Source organism: Nelumbo nucifera, chromosome 1 (genome assembly GCF_055504915.1).
Source record: "Nelumbo nucifera cultivar China Antique chromosome 1, China Antique-T2T, whole genome shotgun sequence".
In the NCBI taxonomy this organism is placed as follows: Eukaryota; Viridiplantae; Streptophyta; class Magnoliopsida; order Proteales; family Nelumbonaceae; genus Nelumbo; species Nelumbo nucifera.
The window spans coordinates 100,845,603-100,868,219 of record NC_142649.1 but is presented as its reverse complement, the minus strand read 5'-3'; the positions used below and the strand labels follow the sequence as shown (position 1 = coordinate 100,868,219).

At 38.0% G+C, this 22,617-nt stretch overlaps 2 protein-coding genes across 2 annotated transcripts; both read left to right on the top strand.

Annotated features, from left to right (window-relative positions):
- The first annotated feature begins 2,141 nt into the window (after positions 1–2,141).
- Positions 2,142–9,207, top strand: LOC104588452 (serine hydroxymethyltransferase, mitochondrial-like). The gene is made up of 15 exons (XM_010246390.3): positions 2,142–2,466; positions 2,563–2,613; positions 2,795–2,881; positions 3,152–3,273; positions 3,387–3,463; positions 4,405–4,529; positions 5,311–5,403; positions 6,095–6,187; positions 6,319–6,516; positions 6,677–6,781; positions 7,622–7,687; positions 7,858–7,935; positions 8,207–8,318; positions 8,403–8,513; positions 8,635–9,207. Exons 1-15 carry the CDS (start codon positions 2,365–2,367, stop codon positions 8,781–8,783), a joined length of 1,569 nt encoding a protein of 522 aa, XP_010244692.1. The 5' UTR covers positions 2,142–2,364; the 3' UTR covers positions 8,784–9,207.
- Positions 9,208–10,913: 1,706 nt separating this feature from the next.
- Positions 10,914–13,984, top strand: LOC104588451 (pentatricopeptide repeat-containing protein At4g14850-like). Its single transcript, XM_010246389.3, has 2 exons — positions 10,914–11,209; positions 11,659–13,984. The coding sequence occupies exons 1-2, from the start codon at positions 11,117–11,119 to the stop codon at positions 13,852–13,854; spliced, it is 2,289 nt and encodes a 762-aa protein (XP_010244691.1). The 5' UTR covers positions 10,914–11,116; the 3' UTR covers positions 13,855–13,984.
- Positions 13,985–22,617: the final 8,633 nt, after the last annotated feature.

Below are 22,617 nucleotides of genomic sequence, written 5' to 3'. Positions count from 1 at the left end.
TTACCTGGGGCAATGGGACGTTCAACGACTGTGTTCGGTACCAAATCTGCTGTGTCGATATGGTAGGGACCCCCGAGACAGTGAGGGGGATGGTGAACTGGCTGATGAAGACCGTGGGGAACTCTTGGCTATCCGCAGTCTGTTCTTGTCCCCCAGAGATGGTTATCTCAATGCTCTTCACAATGTTGCTTGTGGAAGCCATTGAGTGAGCAAAATAGTAAGGTATGAAGGTTAGCTTTTTGATCGTTTCCCACATACGACGCCAATTGATGGTGCGTGAATCTGGAATCTCCTAGCTAGAAGGTTACCTGGATGCTAGTCGCTTAGCAAGCTGGTTCAAATTGCAAGAAAGCATATCAAAGAACTTGAGGTGGCTAACCCGGCGAGATCGCTTCAATGCTTAAGTTAGTATTGTGTTTTGGTAGCAAGCTAAAAGTTTGAATGCAAGTAAGCTAGTGAGCAAGTAATCGCACGTACCTTGTGCTATGGGGATTAATGCTCTTATATAGATAAGCTGCCAGAGCTCTTACGAAACACTCTCGAGATCTTTGGCTTGAACCCTAGGAGTCCATTCCACTCCAGAAGGTGGATAACAAGGTAGCCGATAAGGCTTATCGCGTCCATCCGATTCAGGCAGGATGATGACATGATCCCGAAGTGTTCGGAGATGGCTGGCAGGCTTCTGGATGTGCGCCACACGTTACTTTGGCAAGCTAAATCATCCCGAGATGCCCGAACTCCATAGCTCTAGGGGTGGTCGAGGTGTAGTTTGAACTGCCAGATGGCTGGGAATGTTGAATCATACATCTAGTCACTAGGTTGAGTCCACATGTTTGTTGCTTACTAGGTCGGGCCAAATTACCCCTCATCAGTTTAGGTTCAAACAACCCCAACCCCAGGCTCAACCAAAAAATAAAAAGCCTGAAGCCATCTTGGGCCCAGGCCCAGCCCAAATATAAAAAATCCAAGCCCAGCCCATATAAAATTGTGGACTGGGTTGGTCCAGCTCAGGTTGAACCTACCCAAATTGCACCCTTACACCCTCTCAACTTTTTCACTAAAATCAATCCATTCACTTGAACCTCTACAAGAGCGATTCAACCTCCTCTATAGACCACCATTTCTACCATTGTTTTCTTGATCAATTCCATCATTTGGCTCATTTATATCACTCTTCAATTTTAATCATATACTTCTAAAAACAGCCAATTAATCTACCATCCATATGCTGCTATGAGATTTTTGGCCATCACCATCACCATCACCATCATACAACCATTTCCATTAACACCACCAACACAAACACTGTTTTTCTCTTTACATGTTTTCCTTGAAAAAGGGTAAAGAAAAATACCAACTATAAAAATTAGGCTAAATTACAAAAACTATCATGCATATGACTCCGGGTCTCCTGAGTCCTGCCCACGCCTACCCACAATACACCACCATCCCCTGAATTAGGAACATCTCGCCCTGCATAAATACTATAAAGAGGATGAGATATTCTCCGTGACTCTTTTCATATTTCAACACTGAAGTCCAATCTTATTGACTAACGTCGTGGTGTAGGTATATTTACCAAAACGCCCATTACTATATTTTTTTTCCTAAAAATTACTATATATATCATCATAAAATTTTATTGGTATTTTGCCTTGGTTTCATGTGCAAAGCACCATGCGAAAAGTTCTCTTCCTGCAATGTCACAAGTTCTCATTACTGTATCCGCTCCCTCCCTTTTACACGTGTTTAAGCACGTGCCACTCAAGTATCTTCTATCATTCTATGAAGAGCTAATGTCACAACTCACATCCCACCCACACCGACAGATAATATACCATTTGCTTTATTTGATTTTTTTTTTTTTCATTTTTCCTGACTTTTTCTCCAATTTTCTATTGTGATTTTGATTTTTGATTTTTAACCACCATCAAGGCAGTGAGACACCAACCACGTTCTCTCTTACCCGCCTTCTTTATAATAACCAAGAAAATGGAACTCACATACTCTGCACCGTTAGTGTAGAAAATTTGCTGCACCACATATGTGGCACGACAGTGATCTGTACACATTTCAAAAGTCATTTTCTAGATGGTGTGACGGATTGTTATTGGCTGGTGCATACACCAAAGGTGCAGAGTATGTGACCTCAAAAAGCAAGGACGGGAACGGAACAGATTTTAAGAAAATTTATCACATATGTGTTAATTAATTAATTATTTATTTATTTAATTCTATCACCAACCTCTTTACCAAAAAAACAAAAAAATCTATCACCAACTCCACCCGACACCGAGACAAAATCCAATTGAGGAACACAACCAGAAAAGAGCAGAGCAGACAGAGAGAGAGAGAGAGCAGGAGATGGCAATGGCAATGGCAATGGCAATGGCGCTTCGCAGGCTCTCCTCTTCCGTCAGGAAGTCGATTCGTCCTCTCTCCAATGGCGGTTCTCTCTATTACATGGTTTGTTTCTGTTTCCTTTATTCTTCCAAATTCATGTTTATTTACCGACAAGCACGTAAGTTTTCTCAATTATCATTTCATGTTTGTTCTTTTCAGTCTTCTTTGCCTAATGAAGCCGTTTACGACAAAGAGAAATCTCGTGTCGCGGTAAGCAAATGGATTCTTTTCTTTGTTTTGTTTTGCTTAATTTAATTTTGTCTTCGATGTATAATCCTTGTTATTTTTCTCCAAGATCTTCAGTTCTCTAGGATTCAAGCTTAGGTCCTTTTGATCTTGTTTTAATGTCTTCTTATTGCTCCAAAATCTTACTTGGAAAACTTGATTCCAGTGGCCAAAACAGTTGAATGCTCCACTGGAGGAAGTTGATCCGGAGATTGCAAATATAATCGAGCTTGAGAAAGCTAGACAATGGAAGGTATTCTGCTACATTAACTGTCCTTTCTTATTTAATTGATCGTTCAGTCCTTTTATATAAATTTTTTAACGTCGCGTAGATGTGGACCATCCAGTTGGTTGAGTTTTGGAAACTTTGCAGATGATTTACATATCTGTAGTTTACCTCAATTTTAGGCATTTAGTTTGATCGGTTCTTCTTTCTTGACCTGTATTTATGGTGACGCTTAATTTGGAAGTTAGTTTATACTATGATATTTTTATTTGTTTTTTTTTTCTCGTATTCCAAAAGGGATTGGAACTCATTCCTTCGGAGAACTTCACTTCTGTCTCTGTGATGCAAGCTGTTGGGTCTATCATGACTAACAAATATAGTGAAGGATATCCTGGTGCTAGATACTATGGAGGAAACGAGTAAGAGGATAACCCATCCCCCAACGTTTCATTTGTTTTTGTAATGTTGACTGTTCCATCAGATGGCCTCTTACTTATTTCTTTGGTGCATTTATGGTTTATACTCTATCCAGGTACATTGACATGGCAGAATCCTTATGTCAAAAGCGTGCTTTGGAAGCATTTCGATTGGATCCTGCAAAATGGGGAGGTAAATGCATATGGTGTATATGTTTTTGCAAGCAAGGCATTCAAGTGTATGGTTGAAGTTGGCTTGCTTTTTCAACTATTTTTTTTTTATCTTTTTAAGACGTAAAGGATTTTGTTTGTTGGTAGCTTGAAATTTTATTAATATGTGAGCAAGAATGATTTACAATAGAATACAAATGTGCTTCACACCACTTTATATGATAGGCCAGTCCCAGCTGCCTATCCCCTCATTCAATTTGTACTTTCATTATTCATGGGGGAATTGTTTCCGATACAAATTGCTTCTACTCACTCCTTGCCTAACTAATGCATTGGCTAGGTTGTTGTTTGATCTTTGAATCCATGATAATGTGGATTGTGGCTCCCTTGACAGTTTTAATGCTTCTCTAGTCATGTATCTATACATCCAAGACCCCAGTTGGTTGCCTTCAAGCCAACCTTCAACTGTCCTTGAGTCCCCTTCCTCTATGCTGTCTATAAAGTGAAGTGTTTTTGCCAATCTTAACTTGGAAAGCAGCCATTAATTCAGCCCTTGTAGTCTTGTAGAGTTACACCTGTGGGGCTGGAAAAGATCAGCTCATCAGCATGATGTCCTTGGGTGTTTTTGAAGAAGTATATAGGTTTTCTAGCTGAGGAAGATGCCACTGCCTGCCATCCTTGGTTGAATGTCTAGAGTATTCTTTTCTTTTTCTCCTCAGTAGGATTAAACACGTAATATTATGAGTTTCCAATTATAACTGCTAGTTGAAATTAAAGCCAAGTCAAATTGTAACTAAATCCAAAGCTTGACCGCCAGGGAAGGCATTCAATAATATTCGGCTGTTTAAAATTCCTGATTTCTTTTTTTTTCACTTTTTAACAAATGCTACCTAGTTATGTAGGTTGTGTGATTTTTTTATTGGCATCCTTTGCAGAAAGTTTAGCTTAACTTATTTCTTGCAGTTAATGTGCAATCACTGTCTGGTTCTCCTGCTAATTTCCAAGTTTATACTGCACTGTTGAAACCTCATGAGAGAATTATGGCACTTGATCTTCCACATGGTGGACATCTTTCACATGGTTATCAGGTGCTTATGACATTCCTTCAGTTTTTCTTTTTTTTCCAGCTAAATTTGTAGGTAGTGGTTCACCTCCTAGAGATTGATGAAGATAAATGTTCATCAATAGCTGTTATGTCCTAAATGTTTGCTTTTAAATCTTCTTAGGGTTACAGGATCGCCAAAGGAGGTTCAATACAATAACTACCCAAATATTAGTGAATAAGCCATTAAGTAGGTTGCAAGCTCCTTATTGTCTGAATGACATGTTTAGTTGATTACTATCATCATCATCTAAGACTTATCCCTACTATATAGGGTCGGCTGCGTGAATCCTGTTTTGCCATTCCATTCCGTTTAATGCCATATTCATTGTTGATTTCTATATCCCTAAATATTTTTTATATTATTATATCCACTAAATGACTAAGCAATATGTCATTCAGTTCAGCTACGTCAGCTGTTATCATATGGCCCCTTAGTAGTAGTCTTCAACTTTATCAAAGTAACTCTTGGAATTTTATTTATCTTAAATTCCCTTTGCAATAGAAAATCCATCCAATGCATGGAGTTGTCTATTTGAATAGGTCAAAGGAAAAAATTACAACTTACCTTCTAATTTTCCAAGTTTAGTATAGCTTTGAATACCTCAAATAATCATCATATGAACAGTCAGGTTACTGTAAAATATATTGTAAGAATGGATTTAATCTCTTGTGACTCTAAATATATTCATTGAAGTGAGATTTTGTTATAGTATATTCCTACTTGTGGTCTAATTTTCCAAGCTTTGTTTTATCCCTGGATGCAGACTGACACCAAGAAGATATCTGCTGTGTCTATATTTTTTGAGACAATGCCATATAGATTAAATGAGAGCACTGGATACATTGATTATGACCAGGTATGTTACCTTTCCACCTCCAACTTTTTTCTCATTTCTCTCTTGACCATCATTTCTACTCTAATGACAAAACAATTTGCTTTGTGATATGCTGTAATATTGTTGTACATACTAATTATGATGATTGAATTGGGTAAATGTGGTTATTGAAAATGATGGTCTAACATCTAAAATATTTAAGTAAATTCCTTAGAATAATAAAACACATTTTTCCCTGCAAAGCAATTATAGAATACTCTCTTCAAAGAACGGTTTGGGAAATCTCAGACTGATTTGGATCAAGGATGAAGCCTAAAAGGCTGTAGCTCATGAGAATTAGCTTGAGAATAGAAATAAATATGCATTTCAATAAATGCTAATCCAGAAAATTTAGAAATTCAAAAGATAAAATGTATATCTAACCAAGATGAGCATTCCCGCTTCCTGTAGGCTTGTCATGTATACCAACATATGGACATATTAAATTTCTTTTTGTCTGCACTGCAAGTGTTGTAGAACCGAGGGGGAGGAGATTGAGATTATTATCACAGCAACTGCTTTATTAGAAGATCCACTTTCTGTGTTACCACTTGCAAAAACATGGTTATCTTGATGTAAAATTTATTCTGATTTCATACAAGACTCTTCACATAGTTTGACCTCTTACTAAAATATAATGGAGTTTTGACTCGTGGGAAATTGTAAATTACAGTTGGAGAAAAGTGCAACACTTTTCAGGCCAAAACTAATTGTTGCTGGTGCAAGTGCTTATGCTCGCCTCTATGATTATGCACGCATTCGCAAGGTAAAATCCTAGATTAACTAAAGTCAAGGCAACATTAAATTAGAATTTTATTTACATATCATTTAACAGCTTGAAAAAACAAAGTGGACAAGAAAAATCAATTGAGGTGCAATATTCATATGTTTTGACAGGTCTGTGACAAGCAGAAAGCTATCCTCCTGGCAGATATGGCTCACATAAGTGGGTTGGTTGCAGCTGGTGTCATCCCATCTCCTTTTGAATATGCAGATATTGTCACCACTACAACACACAAATCACTTCGTGGGCCACGTGGGGCCATGATCTTCTTCAGGAAGGGTGTCAAAGAGGTTAACAAGCAAGGGAAAGAGGTGAATTTTATAAAGGAGCCACTTTTGTAGTTTCACTTGGCTATGTTTTTCTTCATTGGAATTAACTTTGGAACATTTTGCCAACTTTTGCAGCATCTTTCATTTCTTTAATGAATCTGAGTCTGCAACATAAAATAATATTTTCCTTTCAATCCTGAAGGTCTTGTATGATTATGAAGACAAAATCAACCAGGCTGTCTTTCCAGGGCTTCAAGGTGGTCCACACAATCACACAATTTCTGGGTTAGCAGTTGCATTAAAGCAGGTATTGTATTAATAAATGATTTTTGGCCTATTTGGAGGTGTATGGTTAATGAAGAGTGACTTTTTCTTGTTTTATTCTTTACTGTTCTATTTTCCCTTTTAAAATACCTAAATTACTTTTTGAAGGATAAACGGAAATTTTCAATAAAAAGGAAAAAGAAAGATGACACAAAGGTGATAAGATACCACCCGAAAGAGGAACACAACCAATGGACCCAACAAACGGACATCAAGACCTTTAACAAAACTGAATAAGCAACAACTCAACTTACAAACCAAAGACTTGACAAACAGACTCAAACAAAGAACAAAAAAGCCTTGAAATGCCTGGCACAGGGCTTAGTCTACATCCACGGACAACCGAGTTTACTTTCTATGCATCCCTCCTGATAAGTGAAACCCAGATCATGTTAATCAATGACATTGTCCTCATAATAAACCAAGTCATATATCAGCTTTTATCTAACTTTGAAATATGATACGTTTAGGTCTAGTTTGGAGGACTCTTCAGCCTTTTGAACTTTTAGGCTGTTGACAGGCTAGAAAAAAAGGGTTGTCAATAGGCTGCAGGGTCATCTTAGTCCATTAGAGTTGTCAAATGTGGCAGGTCTATGTAATATGGAGTGTGTTCTGTTAGGTAGGTTATTACTGTACCTGTTCCTGATCAATATAGGTTAGTGCTATTCTTTCTTACTTGTTCTGAAAGGGAGTCATTATGCAAATCCTTTCACTTAATTTATGGTTTAAGAACAGATTAAAGTTTTTGTTATATATCTATCTGTGTCGTTTTAGTTAGTCATTTTTGTAGATTCATCTACTACAATCATATACATTGATGCAGGCCACATATCCAGAGTACAAAGCCTATCAAGAACAAGTTCTTAGGAATTGCTCAAAATTTGCTGAGGTATAGCTGACAAGAATCATCCATCATTTGCATAAGATATATATTCCTGTCTCCATGGTGATCTGTTTTGGTTTTTCTTTTCTTTTGATTTGGCATATTATAAGTGCTACTTCATGTTCGATTATTATATAAGCAGTTTACTGAACTTCTTTAGTGCACCAATTTTGCAGAGATTGGTAGAAAAGGGCTATGAGCTTGTCTCTGGTGGAACTGAAAATCATTTGGTTTTGGTCAATCTTAAAAACAAGGTAAGCAGGCAATGTTCACTCTTCCTTTTATCTTTTTATGATTTACGTTCTTTAGATTTTGCTTTTTCTTCTTCAAGCACCATTATGATTGGTACTTGATTAACTAGTGAAGTTTGGGTAAATTCTTCTGCTGCAGAACCTTGATGTCAGGTCATTTTATAGTTTTAGCAAAATACTAGATATGCTTTTAATTCAACCTCTGGAATAGAAATTGTATTATTTTTAGCATAAAATGAGAATGCATGAGCACCACGGGACTTCTGTTCTACAGGGTATTGATGGCTCTAGAGTTGAAAAGGTATTGGAATTGGTGCATATTGCAGCCAACAAGAACACTGTTCCTGGGGATGTGTCTGCCATGGTTCCTGGCGGCATCAGGATGGGTACAGTGCTCTTCCTTAATTGGATTGAACTTGCTTGATCCATGCATAATTCATCTTGATGAACCTCCATCTATGGTGATTCAGGAACCCCAGCTCTCACATCAAGGGGATTTGTTGAAGAGGATTTTGCAAAAGTAGCTGATTTCTTTGACACTGCTGTGAAGTTGGCCTTGAAAATTAAGGCTGAAACCAAAGGTTCCTAATTTACAAGCCTAGATATCTTTGTAAATGTTGAATGTACTTCATTGAACCCATGTGGCCTTCTATGGATGATTGCTAATGTGAGATGCACTCTGTTATGGGTTTTCATGACCAGGGACAAAATTGAAGGACTTTTTGGGTACAATCCAGGCAAGTGCTAGCATCCAATCTGAGATTTCAAAGCTTCGTCATGAGGTTGAGGAGTATGCAAAGCAATTTCCAACAATTGGCTTCAAAAAAGAAACAATGAAATACAAGGACTGAAGAAACGAGGATGCTCTCATGCAAGGTTTATGGATTCTTACAACATATTTTGTTGAATGTAGGACCATTATCCTTTGTGGATTTATCCCATTAAATAGTATTTATTCTTGTTCTTTGGCCATAATGTTAGATGATGTTATTGCAAGTGTTGTGCCTCTAATTTTCTGCACGGAATAACAACCATAGAGCCTTGATTTCTCAGAGTATCTTCAGGTGGAGTGTCATTTTTATAATAATGCACATGTAATTTGCTGGTATAACAAAGGTAGAAATAATTTGTTAATTCTTGTACTCAACAAAGTTCAATTAAGTATGCCGATCCTTTTTAGCAGGGATGCAAATTGGCATAATTTTTGTCTATGTACTAAGATACAAAATTTTGAGTTCTATTATGAATCTTAAATCCATATACTTCTGCTTTAAATGTTTCTCATGCTTTTGCAGTGAGTTGAACAAGTAGCAGTAACTATTTCTTAATCTTGTATTGAATGAATGAATGTGATTCAGAATGCAAGACAAATGTGCCTATAACCAAATATAATTTCAAGGATGAAAAAATTGCAGAGCTTGCAGCTATAAAATCAAGCAAAACATTTGCACTACATATTCTTAAATCCATGTTTATACATAAATTGATTGATGGTCTGCAATATAAACAGCCTTGATTTCGGAAGATCTTTGGTTTATAGAAAATAATCTTTTAAACCTTTTTTTTTTATATCAAAACAACAACTATTTAAGATATAACATATAATAACATGAATATTTGAGGGGATTTCGATCTGGTCAACATTTTTGAAAACTTAGGCAGGCATCTCAACATCCACCCTAGGGGCTGGGTCACTGTTATTGCTATTCGGCCTTCCAATCCAATCGCAATCTGACGAAAGTGAATTATACATTCATGAATATTTTAGAAATGTTAATATTTTGAAAAGGGTCGATGAAGTAATTTAAGAAATTCATATTGAGGTCAGAATGTATTGAAGGTGAACTGCATTCTTGTGCCTGATGTATTCTCGTGCAGAGTCCAACTAGTTCGTTCCGTGCAAAAGCCACAGATTGTTGTGTGGCCAAAGTATGGAAACTGGACCTTCAGATGCGTATCTTGTCTGCTGGTAAATCATCATCAACTAAAACTCTAAAAGCTATCACTTGGACCAGCAAACGGTGTAGCTTCACATCCTCCTTGGGGCTGAACGGCTGAACCGAACGTGGTTAAAGGCTTAAAGCAGTTTTTGCCGGTAGACAGTTTCTCTGTTGGGGAGAGCTTTCACGTTGTGGCTTTTGGCTATGTGAGGTGGGCCCGTGGGGTACTACCCAGAAAGCCTATAAACAATACTTTAATGAAAAGCCCGAGAGACCAAATTCAAGGTACGAGTGACCATCAGTCTCAACAAAATTCAAAGACGCGCTTAAACGTGAGTTTTGATCATGAAATTCATGAGAATGCTAATGCTCTCAGTCTCTTATGTGGGGAGTCCCAAATAAGAAATAAGGTCTCGACACTCATTTTGTTGAATTTAGTGCCCGTTTGGTAGGGCTTTTGGGACAATGGACGTGGCTGCTTCTCGCATTCTGAGCTGAAAATCACACGAAATTCATAAAAACTGTTTGGTAAAAATCTGAAGAAGTCAATATTGACATTCCAAACACAACTACTACCGTAAACTGAAGTTACTCCACGTAGCTTGTCCGGAACACAATTGCCCAGCAACCACAGCTCAATCAACACAACTCACCCCAACGCAGAAGCCTTCCCAAACAGGGTCAATTTAATGCAACTCCCAAAAGGGGTTCAATCAACGCAGCTCAATCAAGCACATAAGCCCTCCCAAACAGACCCTTAACCGTGTCTATGACAGGTGCGGCAGGGCTTCCACGAGTTATTCAGTGAGACCATTTCCGTCAAATGAGATCATCACACATGGCGCATATTCATTGGCAGAATGAGGCATACTGGCATAGAGTGAACAGAGAGCTCATGAAACAAATTTTTTATTTGTCACCCACAATCCTACGTGGCTTGTGGCTACGTCACAGGGCTAATCCAGTAATCCTTACTTTCGGGAATATCCTGATCCTGGGTGTCAGTGGTGGTCGAGTTTGGGCCTGTGGACTGTGTTTAACGGATTCCCAAATTCCGACGATCAACAAGAATGAAAAACTTCCCTTCTCTTCCCTCCACAATTTCTCTGATTTTTTATCCCGAAATCATTACAAATGAAGATAACGTACTTTCAGATAGACTCATAGACCAGCAACAGATAATAAAACGAGAAAAAAAGATTTGGATAACGTAATTATCTATTGCCTCGCCTTTTCCACCTTCCATGGCGTCTCTGCCTTCTGTCGCTCTGACGGGCTCTCTCAAGTTCGAACCCGAGTTCAGGAAATATTCCCCAAGCTCCCTTGCAAGCGAAAAGGTTAGCGAATTTACATTACTTTGAATTTATTTCAACATCGATTAATAAATCAAAGAAAATACAGAATTTTTTCAGAAGAACATGATCCGAGTTCTGCATAATTGGTTGTCAAAACTTTAAGGTTTATAGAATTTTGTTTATATGTGCATCTTATGTTACTCAATTCTTCTGTTGTGCCCAATTGTACATAGCACACGATAGGCTAAATTCTGAGTCATCAGTGACACTTAATGGAGCTTATTGAACTCTGATAAGCTCTGTATTGGTTCTTGGGATATCTCTCTCTCTCTAAACAAATTTATCGAATTCGCAAATACTCATGGGTTCAGCTTGAATGCATGTTCAGTTAATATTGTACATTGGATTGAACATGCTTCGCTATTTGCATTAGTGATAAAATCTTTTACTCGTTCTTTATCTCTTATTTTGGGTTACGTCTTGAGTTTCAGAGTCGGAGCGTCTCCCATCATAAAAGTTATACTACCACCCAATCGGATCAAAAACCTGATCCATCATGTATGGACATCAAAGAAGCACTTTCTCTTTTGAAAGATGGCACCAAGATCGAATCGGCATTCTATGTTCCTCTCTTGCAAGAAAGCATAGACGAGAATTCAGTCTCAGACGCCCAAATCATCCACGGCCATATCATAAAGACTGGAACTTATGAAGATTTATTTATCATGACATTCCTCATTAATGTCTATGCAAAATGTGGGACCATGGAAGCTGCCCGGAAGATTTTTGACAAATTGCCTCGGAGGAATGTTGTGACATGGACGGCTCTGATAACAGGTTACGTTCACAATTCACAACCTGAACTTGCCATCCTGGTTTTCCAGGAATTATTGGAAACTGGCGCTTATCCTACAAACTACACGTTGGGGGCTGTTCTAAGTGCTTGTTCATCATTGTATTCTATTGAATTAGGGAAGCAAGTCCATGGGTATATTATTAAGTACCAGATTGAATATGATACAAGTATGGGGAACTCACTTTGTAGCTTGTATTCAAAATGTGGCAACCTCGAGTCTGCGGTTAAAGCCTTTAAAAGGGTCCCAGAGAAGAATACCATTTCATGGACCACGGCTATATCTGCTTGTGGTGATAATGGTCAAGCTGAGATGGGTTTGAGATTTTTTGTTGAGATGCTTTCAGAAGATACTAGACCGAATGAGTTCACACTTACTAGTGTCTTAAGCTTGTGTTGCATAATACAGACTTTGGGTGTTGGGAAGCAGATCCATTCGTTGAGTATTAGACTTGGCTATGAATCAAACCTACCCATCAAAAACTCTATTATGTATTTGTATCTGAAATGTGGATGGATTGATGGAGCACAGAAATCACTTAGTGGAATGAAGACTGTTAGTTTGGTCACTTGGAATGCTCTGATTGCAGGCCATGCCCAGATGATGAATTGTGCAAAAGATGATATACCAGTTCGCCATAGTGGAACAGAAGCACTAAACATCTTTCTCAAGTTGAACCGATCAAACACGAAACCTGATCTATTCACATTCTCAAGTATCTTAACTGTATGTAGTAATATGGTGGCCTTGGAACAAGGGGAACAAATCCATGCCCAGGCCATGAAAACTGGGTTCTTGTCAGATGTTGTTGTGGGAAGTGCACTGGTAAACATGTATAACAAGTGTGGAAGCATTGAAAGGGCAAGCAAAGCTTTTGTGGAAATGTCCAAAAGAACTTTGATATCATGGACTTCAATGATCACAGGTTTTGCGCAGCATGGTCGATCTTACCAGGCTTTGCAGCTCTTTGAGGATATGAGGTTGGCAGGGGTCCGACCAAATAAGATTACTTTTGTGGGTGTTCTTTCAGCTTGTAGCCATGCTGGGATGGTAAAGGAGGCACTGAGTTACTTCGAGATAATGAAGAATGAGTATGGGATCAATCCTGTGATGGACCACTATGCATGCTTAATCGATATGTTTGTGAGGTTGGGACGGTTAGATGAAGCTTTTGATTTTATCCAGAAAATGGATTTTGAACCTAATGAGGTTATATGGTCAATTTTGATAGCTGGCTGTAGAAGCCATGGGAATATGGAGTTGGGATTTTATGCTGCTGAAAGGTTACTTGAACTTAAGCCCAAAGATGCTGAGACTTATGTCTTATTGTTAAACATGTATCTCTCGGCTGGGAGATGGAAGGATGTCTCGAGGGTGAGAAAAATGATGAGAGATGAGAAGATTGGACGATTGAAGGATTGCAGCTGGATTTCCATTAAAGATAAGGTTTATTCCTTTCTACCTGATGATAAATCATTTGCTCAGAGTGAACAGGCATATGATTTATTGGAGGACTTGCTTGCCAAAGCAAAAAACCTGGGATATGTTTCCAAAAGAAGCTTAGAAATAGTAGATGAAGAAGATGATGAGAAGATAATTTCTTCTATTGTACATCACAGTGAAAGATTGGCCATTGCTTTTGGCTTATTAAACATGCCAAAAGGTGCACATGTACGGGTTATCAAGAATATTAGTATGTGTAGGGATTGTCATAGTTTTATTAAGTTCATCTCAGTATTTACTGGAAGGAAAATTGTCATTAGGGACAGCAAACGACTTCACAAATTCAGTAATGGCCATTGTTCATGTGGCGACTTCAGTAATCTTCTTTGATTTTGGTGATTTCTGTACTGTTGTTGCATTTTTATCAAGAATGTATTCATAATACAAGCTCCCAAATCAACTAACCTATGGTGCAGATTCATTGTGAGACCAAATATTTCAGAATCTCTCTTTCTAGTCATTTGAAGGTGGTTGAAGTTAGAAATTGGACCTTTAATCTTTGATGATTTTAACTAAGATTGGAAATGTTTTATTTTTTATTTTTTTTCAAGAGCTATCTACTTCATTCTTATGAGATGGGAACGTTAAAGCTTGAAGGTATTGTATTTATGTGAAGTTCATGTCTACCTATTTATGGTGGAAAACTATTCCCCAATGAGGTGTAAGAAAAAACATTATGAAGTAATTAGAACTTGGGGTAGTGTTTTATTCAAATAGGCAAGGATTGGAGGCTTTTAAGCTTTAAGAAGCTAAAGATATACTTGTAACAGATGTGATGTTGCATTACTAGCAATTGTTTATCATCTGCAATGACTTAAATGAGAGTTTTACATTCTAAGATAATAGGTCCATGGGCCTTGTCTTTATCCACAAGCTCTATGAAACTATGCCAACTAACTTCTCCTGGATCTCTATTCAGCCCTAGGTCAAAACTCAAAAGCCATACTTGATTGACTAGAAGATTAAGAAATGAGAAGTAACTGCTAAAAGGTTAAAATGCTTTAAATTGTCTTTATTGAGTTATTCTATGAAGTTTATATATGCAGACATGGAACTTGACTATTTTCCATCATTGGAGGTTTCGAGTTTCTCTTAGGCTATGTTTGGTTTGATAGGAAATAAGGAGTCCAGATCACCTGCCAACAAATCATGTTCCAACCTTCTACCATCATAATCTCACACTGCACATCTCATTCATGGCAGGTCCCACTTTTATGGTGGGTCTCAGTCTCATAGTGAGATGTGCGATGTTAGATCTAGTTAGTAGAGGGTTGGAACATATTTTGTTGGCAGAAGATCTCAACTCGGAAATAAGAGAGAAACAGAAAGTTAACACAGTAGGTCCTTGACAAATTTTGTTGTGAAATTTCTTTAAAAACCTTCCTTCAACTTACCTATTTTCTCTTATTTTATGTCAAACCAAACACAGTCTTATAGGAGTTAGGAAGTTTACAGTTCTTAATTATCATGCTTGTGACAATGCTGTTTGACAAGTTTGATTCTGTATTGAGAGAGGGAATCATTAATCATCCAATAATTTATACCCTACTGGGCTCTCGCTACAAGAGCCTTCAGATCATGGACAACTAGATTAATTATCTCACTAATAAACATAGCAGAAATAGATGCATCTTGAGTTATTAGTTTTTGGATTCGAGAGGTCTTTTATTAAGGGTAGTCATGACATGAGTCATATAATACAATGTTTTAAAAACGAAACTGGAGACTGATCCGGTTTTTGTCCGGATGATGGGCCACTGGGTTGTACAAATCAACCCACTAAAATAGATACAGGCATACAGCACTTGGATGGAAACAATAAACATCCTAAACCCTTCAATGAGAATATTAGGTCAAAGTTCATCGTTTATACTTTTTGTAGAATGAGAAGAAAGAACGAAGAGGTAACCACTGCCACCGATTAGCATTCTTGCCATTGGTAAAGCGGTAATCTCTCTCTCTCTCTCTCTCTGCTAGTGATGTCTATTCTCTCTCTACCTCCGCTAATGTTGTTTATTGTCAGCATGCTCTCTCTCTCTCTCCTTCTCACCAATTGCTCAACCTTGTTGTTCTTTCAAAGTTTCTCATAAACATGTGATTGTTTCTGCTACAATTTTCACTTTTTAAGTATATATTGCAGCAACCAACCAATTTTTCCCTCTGTTGTATTGTTTTTGTTTGTTTTTCCATTCTCCCCATCTGTTCTTTTCTTTTTTATACAGTTGGTTGAAGCATTGCATGGTTAACAGGTTAAACAATTTACGGTTCGCTCACCTAGGTCAACAGGTTTTAAGGATTTTATGGGTTTATAATTGAATCAATCTGATTTTACTTCCGAGTGACAGGTTTAACAGTTCAACTGCCCAGGTCAACAAGAGTTTAAAACATTGATATAATATGCATCAGCAAACTTTACAACTTTATGTTGTATTTTTTTTTAGTATTACCTAAATCATAATAATAGTTTTCTACATTTTTGGTTTTTGTTGGAGTGAAGACATATTTCTTATCAATGTAAAAAGAAACAGGTATGACTGTACTTTCTAATTCTTAAGCTTGACTTGAGAGATTGAGGTTGCCATCCCACCTCTATGGGTGCAAGTCCAAGAACTAGATCCTTTGCCAAGAAGAGAACTACAACTCTAGCAAGGGCAGCTTTGTTGGCAAGCTTTTTCCACTCATGACAGCATTTGTCCCAGATCAGGACGATAAACTTGATACTACCATTATCTTCACTTGTGTTTCACCTATTTGTGGATGTGGATGGCAAAACAAGCAATTTTTTTTCCTTTTAAAGTGATAGGAATATGCTTATCACTTTCAAAAATCCTTAAGAACTTTCTTTCAATTTTCTGTTTCTCTCTTTTTTCTATCAAACCTGTTGCGGTCAAAATCCTAGCAACTAATGAGAGGGAGAGAGAGAATTTCAGGAACCAGATGAGCTAAGGAGGTCATGCAAACCAAGTTGCTTCCGAATATGCTTACAAGAATGTCAAAGAGCCCCAAGGTGTGTCCTCCGGGGAGAAATTTTTTATGATCAAGGTAGTAAGTGAACAAAAGGTAGCCATACTGAGCAAAAGAGGCTAGGTCAACAATGAAAGCAGGAGGACAAGGTAGAGGCAGAACAGGGGTTATAGTGTGCATACCTTTTTAAGGAGTGTCTCACCTATTTATAGAGGAGGTGTCATGCTCGTCAAGGAATCGATAATCGTTCTTATTGAGATTATAGTGTGTGGGAGGCATTCGGTTGAGACCAGTTGGTTGGGTCGATGGCCAGGCCGTTCGAGTCAGTAATGAGTTTCCTTAGGTGTTCTGTTAAAGAACATGTGGTGGCTGGGGATTGGGCAGCATAAATGGGCATCATCAAAACCGAACATAGCATGAGGTTCCTTCTGAGAATAATCTCCACTATCATTTGGGTTCTATAAAAATAATAGAAACATCATCACGAAAGACTTCAGACTCTACCTTTTGTTTATTGGTTATCTCGTTATGATGTGGAATTTGATGCACAAAAACTCATTCTAATGGTTTCATGTTCGAGGGAGTGACAAGGCTGAAAGAGACTCAATTTATTCATTGGTCATCTCATTATAAATTGGATTTTGATGCACAGTAACTTATTATAATGGTTTCATGTTCGAGGAAGTTACAAAGCTGAAAACATTAAAAAAAGAAAGAAAAGAAAAGGCCAATTGAAAATCCAGACGATTATGGAAGGCATCCTCAACATAGTCAAAGAGCATATCACAATGCAGTTGTGGCCAAGCACATCCATGGAAGGGCGAACAAGTAGGAATGACAGATTACCTTGCAAATCTTTGTTAGGAATGTCAATCAAATAAATCCAGATTGGCTGAACACAGTGGCTGTAGAGTGGGGTGTGGACTGTGGAACTAATTATAATGCCCCATGTCCGATATCCTAAGTGAGAGATTGAGTGGTTGTGGGTTATATGTATTTTATGACTGATATGGGCCATTACTATTGGTGATTCGGTTTCACAGCCATTGTGTTCAGCTAATATGGTCTCCAATCAAATTTACTATGGGATCCTACATTCCATCGAGTTTGTACCTCCCCCTTGGGTTTTACTATTAAATTAATCACCCCTTAGGTTGTGTTTGTTTTGATACAAAATAAGAGAAATGGAAAGTTGAGAGAAAGTTATTAAAAAATTTCTTAGGCAGAGTTTGGGAGTGATTATTTTAAAAATAAGTGTTTATTCTAATGAAAGGTGCCAACCAATGGTAAGGTCTCATGTTGGTTGTACTTGAATAAAAATAAATAGAACAAAACTGTGGTCTGATGTAATTCAAAATATATATATATATATATATTTGTATCCTTACAAAGGTAAGAGTTACTCTAATACCCCTACTTAAAATAAAAGACTAATAAAGCAAATAATAAACAAGGCCCATCCAGTCCAGCTGTAATAAGAAAAGAAATAAACAAAATAAAAATAAGTGTGGGGCTGAAACCACACACACACTAAAACTATTAACTCTCTCTACACTCCCCCTCAAGTTGGGAGTAGATATTTGTCATTCCTAACTTGCATAAATATGTCTCCAACTTGTTTTTTGTGACTGCTTTAATAAAAAGATCAGCTAACTGCATGATTGAGGCAATATAAGGGAAACACACTTCTTGAGATGCAACTCACTCTCGGATAAAATGTTTGTCCATCTCGATATGCTTAGTCCTGTCATGGTATATTGGGTTGTGAGTACTATTAATTGCAGCTTGATTATCGCAATACAACACCAGAGATTTCTCATAATCAATTTTCAGCTCATTAAGCAAGGATTTCAGACATAACACTTTTGCAACACCATTGGCTATGGATCAGTATTCTGCTTCTGCACTGGAGCGGACAACAGCATTTTGTTTCTTGCTTCTCTAGGAAACAAGGTTTCCCCCCACAAATGCACAATACCTAGAGGTAGACCTCCTGTCATCAACACATCCAGCCCAATCCGCATCTATATATACTTTTATTTTCATGTGACCAGTATTCTTGAAGAGTATGCCTCTCCCTGGACATCTCTTCCAGTAAACAAGTATCCTTTCTACTGCAAGGAGGTGAGTGGTCCTAGGAGAATGCATGTACTAACTAACAACACTGACATCATATGAAATATCTGGTCGAGTTTGGCAAAGAGAAAGTAGTTTCCCAACCAGCATTTGATACATATCCCTGTCCTCAAGAGGTTCTCCACTTTCTGCACTTATTTTATGGTTCATCTCAATATGTGTGTCAACAAGCTTCACTCCTAACTTTCCAGTTTCCTCCAATAAATCAAGAACATACTTTCTCTAAGAGATAAAAATGTCATGCTTAGATCGAGCTACCTCAATTCCCAGGAAATAGTGTAGTTCCCCTAAGTCCTTCATTTCAAATTCCTTGTGAAGATGTTGAAGAGATTTAATCTTACTAGTATCACTCCCTTTTATCGCAATGTCATCCACATAGACAGCAAATAAGGTCAAGAAAGAGTCTATCTTCTTAAAGAAGAGAATGTGATTTGACTGAGCCTGTATGTAACCAAATTTGCCCAAAGCCAGTCTAAACCTATAAAGCCAAGCTCTCGGAGATTGTTTCAGCCCATATAAAAGCCTTCTTCAATAGGAAAACTTTCCTTCTTGCTTCTGTACTATAAAAACCAAGGGGTAACTCCATGTATACCTCTTCTTGTAAGTCTCCGTTGAGGAAAGCATTCTTAACATCCATCTGAAATAGTGGTAATGAGAAGTTCGCAACAATGGATAGTAGGACTCTGATAGTGTTCATCTTTGTAACTAGTGCAAAGGTTCCCATATAGTTTATGCCATATGTTTGTGTGAATCCCTTTGCAACCAATCTGGCCTTATACCTCTTTATAGAACCACCAACATTATATTTCACAATAAACACCCATCTGCATCCAATAGGTTTCTTCCCTCAAACTGATTAACTAGTTCCCATGTGTTGTTCTTAACAAGAGCATCCATCTCTGCTTTCATTGCTTCCTTCCACTCAAGTATCAATAGAGCTTCTTGCACTATTCTAGGTGTAGGAATAGTAGCAATAGATGCCAAGTAAGATCTCTAGGATTCTGAGAGACAATCATAGAAAAGAAACTTGGAGATACAACGGGCAATGGATGGGGTACAATGACGCTTCCCTTTATGAATTGCAATTGGAAGATCAAGGTCATCTGAAAGAGGAGGCTAAGGATCAACAGTGTCAAGCAAAGTATCTGCTATAATGGGCTTAACAATGGAGGCAATGGTAGTGTCTAGATCTGGGGCTGTAGAAGATATTGGGACCAACCTGGACTGCTGCTGAGGACGGAAATCAACCTGCCTCCACCACTATCTGTGATACACTCAATTCCCTACACTTTTGACAACCCTCTTCATGACACTCCCCCTCATTAACTAGGACAAGTAAAGGGACTTTTGGGGCTGAAATTGAAATCCCTTCCTCACTACTCTCCCTCTGAGGAGAAGCCCTATGATAGTAGGGCATATCCTCAAAAAATGTGACATTCATGGACACAAAACGTTTCCCTAAAACAGGCTCATAATAACAATATCCCTTTTGATTTTGTGCATACATAAGAAAAATACATTTAGTAGCTTTGGGATCAAACTTGGAGCGATAAGGTTCAAGGATTTGAACAAAACAAGTACACCCAAAAGTTTTGAGGGGAATAGTGAACAGGTCATTGTCTGGATACAGAAGGCTGAATGGTGTTTTCATGTCTAGAACCCGTGAAGGAACCCTGTTAATAAGGTAAACACATGTACGGATTGCATCCCCCCAGAAGCGTATGGGAACATTAGAGTTGAGCGTGATGCTTCTGGCTACCTCTAAGATATGTCTATTTTTTCTCTCAGCAACCCCATTCTGCTGAGGTGTACGAGGACAGGTGCTTTGATGAATAACCCCATGATCTAGGAGATATGATGCCAGTGGCTTTGCAAAGTACTCATTGGCATTATCGGATCTAAGAATTTTGATCTTGGTTTCAAACTAGGTTAGAACCATCTGATGGAAAGCCTGGGTCAGAGAAAGGACCTTATCTCGAGAGTACATAAGGTAAACCATGAGAAGCGGGTATAATGATCAACAAATAACAAGAAATATCTGTACCCCCCATGGTGGAAGTATGATATGGCCCCCAAACATCTGTATGCACAATTTCAAAAGGAATGCTGCTTCTTTTATTATTTAAAGGATAAGTTGATCTATAGTGTTTTGCAAGTTCACAACTTTCACACTTCAAACTAGACACTTGGACTAAGTCAAATAAATTTGGAAACAGACTCTTCAAAGACCCAAAAGACAAATGACCTAATCAATTATGTCAAAGCATAATCTAACTCCAAGACTGAGAGACAAACAATTTCCCAACTTCACTCTGCTTTCCCTGTGGATGTTCAAGCAGGTAGACTCCATTCGTCTCACGGCCAATCCCAATCACCTTCTTTGTTTCTAGATCCTAGAAAACACAACGATCAGGAAAAAAGGTTATTGAACAATTTTGATTCTTAGTAATATCACTAACTGAAAGCAAGTTAGCACTAAGCTTAGGAATATGAAAAACTAAGGATAGGGAGATGGCATCAGATAGTCTGATGTCTCCCTTGCCAGAAATTGGCACAAGGGAGTCATCAGCAATAGATACTTTGTCTCTTCTAGAGGATAAACAATAGGTGTAAACAAAGTAGATAAATTGGTTATATGGTCTGAAGCACCTGAATCTATTACTTAAAATGGTATAGTGTTACCTAGGGCATAAGTATGACATGATGTAGCTCTTGTACCTGTGTGAGCAAGGGCTGAAGTAGGATGAGCAGATGTGGTACCTAAAGGCTGAGATGTGGTTCCAAAAATACCAACTTCATTCTCTAGCTATGTCAATGCAGCCCAGACAACATCTAAAGCATCCAAGGATGAGGTCCTTGTGCTGGAAGAAGATGCACTGTCTACAGTAGTTGCCACATTAACACTCCCCTTCTTGTTTCTAAGTCTCGTTGGCATTAGGTGATGATGAAACTTCCAACAAGTGTCCTTAGTGTGTTTAGGCTTCTTGTAATGATCACAAAAAATGTCTCTTTTGTCTTCCTTCTCCCCTCCAACCTTAGATTTTGTTGCTTCCAAGGCTGTTTCTGTAGGCTGAAAAAATAACATAACCTTCTTCCTACTCTCTTCATTGTGAACCAATGAGTAGGCTTGAGATAAAGTCACATGCTTACAAAATTATCCTTGGGATGTCACCATACTGACTCATTTATGGGAAAGCGTGTCATTTACCTGTAGAGCTTGAGCATAAAGCTTATTGGGTTGTCAAAGCACTTAATTTTGATTTAAATGTTGTAGGCATTCAAAGGAAGTTACAGTTGTCAGAGATAGAAGAACTGAGGAATGATGCATATGATAATTCTAGGATCTACAAGGCTAAACTAAAAGCGGCTCATGATAAACAAATCCTAAGGAAGAATTTTGAGCCAAACCAACGGGTGCATCTGTATGATTCCCATTTGCATCTCCACCCCGGAAAGATGAGATCTAGATGGATACGTCCATTTGTGGTGAAGCGAGTCTTTCCTAATGGTGCTGTTGAGATTGAGGATCTGACCGATGGGAGAGTTTTCCGAGTCAATGGACAATAGTTGAAGCATTATGTGGAGAGGGTAGACCAACCTGAGGAGATCACTCTTGTAGCTCCGGTCTACAATGCTTAATCAAGTTCTATCTTTCTACACTACCACTTTTATTTTTCTTTTCTTTTAATTGTTTTTGTTCTTTTATTAGTTTTTGTGTTTCCTTCTTCTAGTTGATAAATTTGCAGGTCTAGTCTCAGTCCATCGCTCAGGTGTCCCCTACCCTTTGCTTTGTTATTTCTTTTATTTTTATGCCAGTGAGGACACTGTCTCATTCAGGTTAGGGGTGGTAGCATTGCATGCACATAATATGCACACTTTTTATATACATTCTTCTTGTGTGAAAGAGAGACAACCAACACTTATTGTTTTTATTCTAGTAGTCTTAGTGTGAATAAGTTTGCATTGAATGCTTGAGAATCTTAATTGGATTTT

What these genes read in the sequence shown, in the direction of transcription:
- LOC104588451 (XM_010246389.3), top strand. Translation starts at nt 11,117, where the DNA reads ATGGCGTCTCTGCCTTCTGTCGCTCTGACGGGCTCTCTCAAGTTCGAA. An exon ending in GCTCCCTTGCAAGCGAAAAG is followed by an intron (nt 11,210 to 11,658) that starts GTTAGCGAATTT and finishes CTTGAGTTTCAG; the next exon opens with AGTCGGAGCGTCTCCCATCA.
- LOC104588452 (XM_010246390.3), top strand. Translation starts at nt 2,365, where the DNA reads ATGGCAATGGCAATGGCAATGGCAATGGCGCTTCGCAGGCTCTCCTCT. An exon ending in AGATACTATGGAGGAAACGA is followed by an intron (nt 3,274 to 3,386) that starts GTAAGAGGATAA and finishes TACTCTATCCAG; the next exon opens with GTACATTGACATGGCAGAAT. An exon ending in TAGCAGTTGCATTAAAGCAG is followed by an intron (nt 6,782 to 7,621) that starts GTATTGTATTAA and finishes ACATTGATGCAG; the next exon opens with GCCACATATCCAGAGTACAA.